The sequence below is a fragment of the Primulina huaijiensis genome, chromosome 5, assembly GCF_012295235.1.
Source record: "Primulina huaijiensis isolate GDHJ02 chromosome 5, ASM1229523v2, whole genome shotgun sequence".
Classification (NCBI taxonomy): Eukaryota; Viridiplantae; Streptophyta; class Magnoliopsida; order Lamiales; family Gesneriaceae; genus Primulina; species Primulina huaijiensis.
In genome coordinates, this window is record NC_133310.1 from 6,121,978 (window position 1) to 6,128,935 (window position 6,958).

Sequence of the window (6,958 nt, forward strand, 5' to 3'; positions counted from 1 at the left end):
GAAAACAATACCAAGTCCATGATTTCATATAGAATAAATATACCCAATATTTGAGAGGGTAAACAATACAAATCCCATGATTTCATATACACCACACAAATATCAAAGCTTTACCTCGTCTATTTATTTTCGCATTCAGGTAAATATTTTCGACAAAAATCACGTATCATTACACGAATATGCATACCTGAAACCTAGTTAAATACTTAACAAGGTTTCTTTCCGTTTGCTGTATATCCAGATTCCCTAAACCTGCACTGCAGCACCTCTTATTTCTCTGCATAAGCCTGTCAAACATCCCATATTTCACAACTATCAAACATGTTCGGGTAATTTGGAATGTGGTCTTGCCCCTTTCACGGATACATTAAAGGATAATCAAAGAAACATGATGCAATGAGTAATGAGTGAGGTTTACCTCGGAAGAGCAATTTTGCTGAGAGATTGTTTCATTGATCGTATCAGCGACGATTTCGCATGAAATTTTTGGCTGTAACAGATCATAGATAATCAACTACACGTTAAGACACATCTGAGTTGGGTCTGTAATTAACGCATTCACCAAGAAATTTGAGGATACAGTAGAAGCCAGTGAATCAAGTTACGCACAACTAAAGAGAACAGTCAAGTTTATCTCACGGGTGACTACAAAAAAATATACCTCGTTTCAGTATCGAACCAGTTTGCAAAAACAACTTTTCAACCCCATTACAAATTAAACATATTTACCAAATTCACCAAAAGCAATGAGAAGGATATCGTATCAGACCATTTGTTCCATTAATTTATGCCTTTTATTCTTGACGATAAATGCCATCATCATTCATCAGCCCTCGCTATGAAAATCCCAACAACTGCCCTTCCACGTTAACCCAACAGGTGATTTTCTTTTTAGAATCATGAATAATTTTTTCCTCCAAACAAAATATATGCTACTACTTACAGTAAAAGAACACCAGGCAACCCAATTCTTGGGGCTTTGTACCATTATTACCAAACTATATTGGTATAAGGGAACATGGATTAGTCTAACACAATTATGTTCATAAGTCATCTCACTTATACTTGTTTTCATACCACATAAAATTTTACTGCTTTATCCCCCTAAAAAGAAAGAATGAAAGACGAAGAACCTAGCATAATAGCAATTATGACCATTTCTAGTAAATTTGAACCATAACTTCTACGAAATCTCTGGTTGGTCATTAATAATGCCACCTAAACTTGGAGCTTTGCTAGGAAAGCTCTCTTCCACCGTGGAGAATCAAAAGGTTCTCTCCATCATCCCACTTGAAGCTAATAATAGTTGTTGGGGAAAACCCATAAACCACAGAATCCATCATGTTAAATCATTAAGAATTTTACTGAAAATTTAAGGGAAAGTGTACCTGAAGTCATAATTTTGAATTCTTAGAACGTGTCTTGATCTTCGTGATCTACGCGCTCTTTCTTTGAGAGCATCCTTTAATCTTTTCTTTTTAACTATTTTCTTAATGAGGAAGAGAATAGGGAACGAGATGCCGCGCGATCTAGAGACTATCTCATAAATAGATAATGTCTATCATTATCTTCTGATATTTCTGTTTCAGTCCATCATAAAAACAAAAATTATACGTCTATCTCTACACATTAAAGGTCCACAACCTATTAGATGAATTAAAACCCAACAGCCAAAACTTTAACTGATCACTTTAATTTTGCATAATTATTCACATATAAGCCCATATAAATAAGATTGATCCAACAATCTCCCACTTGGTCTATATGTGTAACCTTATAATTATGTTTGTGAAAATAACCTTATAAGCTCAAAGATATCATGCCGAAATGTATCTATAATCAATCTGATCCATCAATCACATCAACATAGGATCAAAATAGTCTGCACTACACTCAAGGTAACTAGATCCATCAATGGTCACATATGCCAACACAACTGAATGACATGGATCATGAAGTAGATGTGTACCACTGAAATTTCATGCAATGTGATAATAACATGCATATTTCCAACTGGTCCTCTCTTAACCTTGTTGAAATCAAACTTTAAATCATAATCAGAGTGTGACTTAACTTGAAATTTATTTTTGCAGAAAATAAATTTACATAATTGTAATTGAAAAATGTTTACAACTAAAAAGCATTTAAAATAACAAACTCCAACTAAAACTGAATTTCCTCAATTGACATAACACTAATATGAGCAGTGTACTCATGAAATTGTTTGGGTGGTAGTCCTAAGTAATCAGGTCCGCAACTATGGAGTTTGTACCGATATGTTCAATAGACAACTTTCCACTCTAAATCTTTCTTTAGCAACTAGGAACTTTATGTCAATATGGTTAGAATTCGTTATGTTTCGTCTTTCATCAACATCATTCACAGTGGACGGACTCGACATAGTGCGCTGTGGGACGATACATGGGCGTTGTTCACTTGAACATCATATCTACCATAATATTCATCACCATGGTCAGATCTAATGCATTTAATCTTTAAGCCAAGTTGATTTTCAACTTCAGCTTTATAATGTTTGAACACATCCAATGACTGTCTTTTCATGAATGAGATGAATGAAGTCTTATCTTGGAAAATCGTCTGTGAACGTTATAAAATACTGTTTGTTGACCGCTCCCTTCAGCCGAAGGGAATGGCCCACAAATATCAGTATGTATAAGTTCTAATGCGCCTGAACACCCGTTGGCTTCAAATCTCATTTTGTTGGTTTGTTTTCCCTGTATACAATTAACAAAATTATTAAAACCTGTGTAATCTAAAGGTTTGAGAATTTCGTCCGACACAAGTCTTCTTATTCTCTTTTCAGAGATATGACCCAATCTCTTGTGCCAAAACGCTGCTAAATTCTCACTGGGTAATTTCTTTTTAGTGTCTCTACTCGTTTGCAGGGATTCATTAAATGAAACAACAACATCCAAAGAATAAAGATTATTGTATCCTAATAAAGAACCAGAATCAACCAATTTTGAATCATGAAACAAACCGAATATTCCATTTCCAAATGAAAAAGAATAACCGAATTTGTCCAATGCAGAAATAGAAATCAAGTTCCGTCTAAAAGACGGTACAAATGTTTCATAAAGATCCAAATATATTCCAGTCTAAAACAATAATCTAAATTTTCTATTGTCGTCACCAACGTAGATGAATCTTTCAGCATCACTGATGTTAGTTTTTGCATCAGAATCTATCCACCACGAGTGTCTAGGCACTGAAGTTAAATTAACATCAGAACAAACCATATTCAGAAGCATACTTTTCTTAGCACGCCATGTGTGGTAATTGGTGCATTGCTTCTTTATATGTCTTCATAGCCATAGAAGAAACAACCAGCACTTTGAGAAACATTAGGATTCTTCAGTTGTTTTTTCGGAGGCTGTGTATATGCAGCTTCCTTATCCTTCTTTTTTTTTCCTTTATCCTTCGAGGTAGAGGCATAATGAGCACTTTCTGTCTTGTCTTGCTTCACCCTTTCTCCTTCCTGAACACAGTGCGAAATGAACTCATTCGAAGACCAAGTTTCTTTCCAACAGTTATAGCTCACATTAAACTGATTGAACTGTGGATGAAGAGATATCAAAACCAAATGCACCATCAAGTGTACTCCCTGATGTTGACTTCACCCCTGTACCTAATTGAAACGATGCTTGCCAAAAGTGTACCAATTTCAGACTTTTCACTTTTAGCAAACCTCTTTCAAGGTTCTGAAGGAAAGCTTTAGTCTTAGCAATGTCACTAGACATTGTGCCCCTGAATGTTTCTCGAATGACCCTCTTCATAATCATCACACATGCGATTCGACCTCTCTCACCTTTCAAACTCCTTTTTTTAATCATAGGTACTCTTATCAATAATGGCGGGGGGAGAGTCAACCCTTATCGCAAGGTCCAAATCCATGACTCCGAGAACTATTCATAAATTTTCTAGCCACGATTTAAAATTGGAGCCATTTAACATAGGAATAGAATTAATATTGGAAAGAATATTCGCAGAAGTCAAATCTGAATAGAGAACAAAAAACCAGATATACGTGCTCAACCAAATATCCAAATAAAATAATCAATAAATTCAAATAATGTAACCCCATAAACAGGATACCGTGCAATCCATTAATGTTTTCTCTTTGGACGAAAGATTAATTTGTAAGTGATATCCTGACGTAGCAGTCAAACACTGATATTAGCAATCATGTCAAATAACAACCTTCCTTTTGGCCGATTTATTATTCAATGAAAAACCGAACGACTATCACATGTTTACACCACAAGTGCATATGTAATTATATATTAAATATTAACCTTCTTTTGGGCCGAGTAATATGGATATAAATCACATATATCAAAATCTTTTTAAATTCAAAATAAAATTAATTTTCATAAAAAATGTCACTTTGGGGACATTTTATTTCAATCAATCTATTTTAAATACATATAACATTATCATTATTTAAACAATTGAATATTTAACCATAAACCGAATAAACCTGAACCATGAAAAAAATAAAAATTTCTTGGAAATCCGTACGTGGCGCGCCAGGTGCTTCGGCCTAGACGTCCTAGGCACACGGGGGCACCCCAAAATCGCGCCCCTGCGCTCCCCGAAATGCACCTCTGCGCGTCTACGTCTATGTGGGTACTTTCGGGCGCGCCTTAGGTCGATTTTGGTGAAAAATTTTAACCCAAATTTTCGATTTTGCTCTAAAATATTTTTTGGTTGAACAAAAACTGGACGGAAGATCGAAGTTTATACTGAATCCTTAAAATTTTCAACCAAAACTGAAACTTTCAAAAATTTGTTTCCAATCAAAATATTTTCCAGATCTGAACTATACAAAAAATTCAAAAAAAAAATTCTTTGCCAAATCTGGAACCAAATAATATCTAAAACTTTAAACAAATCTAAATAATTCAAGTATGAGTGGCTCTGATACCACTTGTTAGGAAAAACCCATAAACCACACAATCCATCATATTAAATCATTAAGAATTTGATTGAAAACTTAAGAGGAAGCGCACCTGAAGCCATAATTCTGAATTCTATAGAACATGTCTTGATCTTCCATATCTACGCGCTCTTTCTTTAAGAGAATCATTTGGTTTTCTCTTCTGAACTATTTTCTTAATGAGGAAGATAACAGAGAATGTGATGTCGCGCGATCTGGGGATTATGACTTATATATAGATAATGTCTATCATTATCTTCTGATATTTATGTTTTAGCTCATCATAAAAACAGAAATTATACTTGTATCACTACACATTAAAGGCTCAGAACCTATTATATACGTTAAAACCAAATAGCCAAAACTTTAACTGATCACTTTAATTTTTGACTTAACATAATAGACAACCCACAACGCATAATTATTCATATATTAGCTCATATAAATAAGATTAATCCAACATTGACAACTTTGAGAAGCCAATAAAGTTAACTTTTTCTTTAAAACTAATCAAATATTACTTTAAATAGATGGAACATCATCTTAGGCTTCTTACCAGACAAGTGACTACGATACTACCGGACAAGATCAAAAGTCTCACCCACCATTATGAAAACAAGGATCAGATGTACTTTCCACCAGTCTGAATGTGCGTTTGAAGTTAAGGGGTATCGATAAGGTAAACAGGTACAGCTCCCTAACTTTTGAGGAGTTGATTTACAGTGTAAAAGATTCACGGTATATTTCAAGACTGTTAGTCAATAAATTGGGACAAATTGTTGTTCTATAAAAAGTTTAAGGTGATCGAAACAAATCTGTAAAACCAGAATACATTCATTTCACCCCATTTCAGTCCGGTAAAAGCAATATTTTACCTTTATAGGCAAGTCAAAGAAAAAAACCCTGAGCTTCCCATCAATCTGCGTCTCTGTGTCGAACTTAATCTCGCCTTTTGCCAAATCATCCAACAACAGAATCACATCGCTCGTGATCTCCACCCGTTCCAGCTGGAGCGTAGCGTTCACGTAGGACGACGCCCTCGCCGTTATATTCCCAGCATCTGATGTGACATCCCCCAGCTTCTGCCCCCTATACCCGATCGTGAACACCGACGAAACGTACTGAATTGAGTAGAAATCTTGGTTACGAATCCTAATGGTGAGGTTCAAAGTTAAGTCAGTGGAGACTTCAGGGATCATGTGGAAACGGAGACGACCGAGGTGGAGGCGAACAACGGAGAGCTCGGGATCGAATGGCCAGAGAAGATACAAAGCGGCAGCTAGGAAGATGAGTACGGTGGCGCAGCTAATCAGGCCGCGGCGGCATGATTTGCGGAGGAGACGGTGGTGGTTGGGTGGCGGATAAGGAGGTAAAACGAATACGTATCGGGATTGAGATTGGGGGGTGGATTGAGTTTCGGGGAGGAGTGGCTGGTGAACGGACGACGTGTCAGAATGTTTCGCCGCCGTCATGTTTTAAGGATGCGTGGCGTGTGATTTATGTCAACTGTATGAATGTATATAAATATTATAAAAAGTCGGGAGTGACCGTTTAGTTGATCGCCTAAATATTTTTTTTTACCTAAATATATTATTTTTCTTATTCATCTATATTTTTCTCTAATAATTTCTATATATCATGTTTAAAGTCAAAATCAATGTCATATTACTTATGTTTATTCGATACAAATTGATTGAAAAATATCTCAAGTAATTTTTTTAAACAAAAAACAAAATTTAAAAAAAATTAAAAAATTATATATATATATATTAAATTAAAAGGTTCTAAAAATCGGATCCGTTGGTGACGGTCAGTGTTTAAGCGACACCTTTTAAAACATTAATGTATGTAAAAATGAGGTGTTGATGTCATAAGATAGATTCATCCCAAATATAAATATTTCAAAAAATTGCTAAGTTTTTAAATTTTGCTTGATATGATGTTTATCAATCGTGCTCATCTTTGTCTACTAAGAGGTGTCATTCACCTATTACAAGT

General features: G+C 35.2%; 1 protein-coding gene across 1 annotated transcript; it reads right to left on the reverse strand.

Moving 5' to 3' along the window:
- On the reverse strand, positions 1-6,480 carry LOC140976549 (uncharacterized). Its single transcript, XM_073440780.1, has 3 exons — positions 5,836-6,480; positions 419-490; positions 1-287 (listed from the first exon to the last, which is right to left on the reverse strand). The coding sequence occupies exons 1-3, from the start codon at positions 6,430-6,432 to the stop codon at positions 270-272; spliced, it is 687 nt and encodes a 228-aa protein (XP_073296881.1). The 5' UTR covers positions 6,433-6,480; the 3' UTR covers positions 1-269.
- Positions 6,481-6,958: the final 478 nt, after the last annotated feature.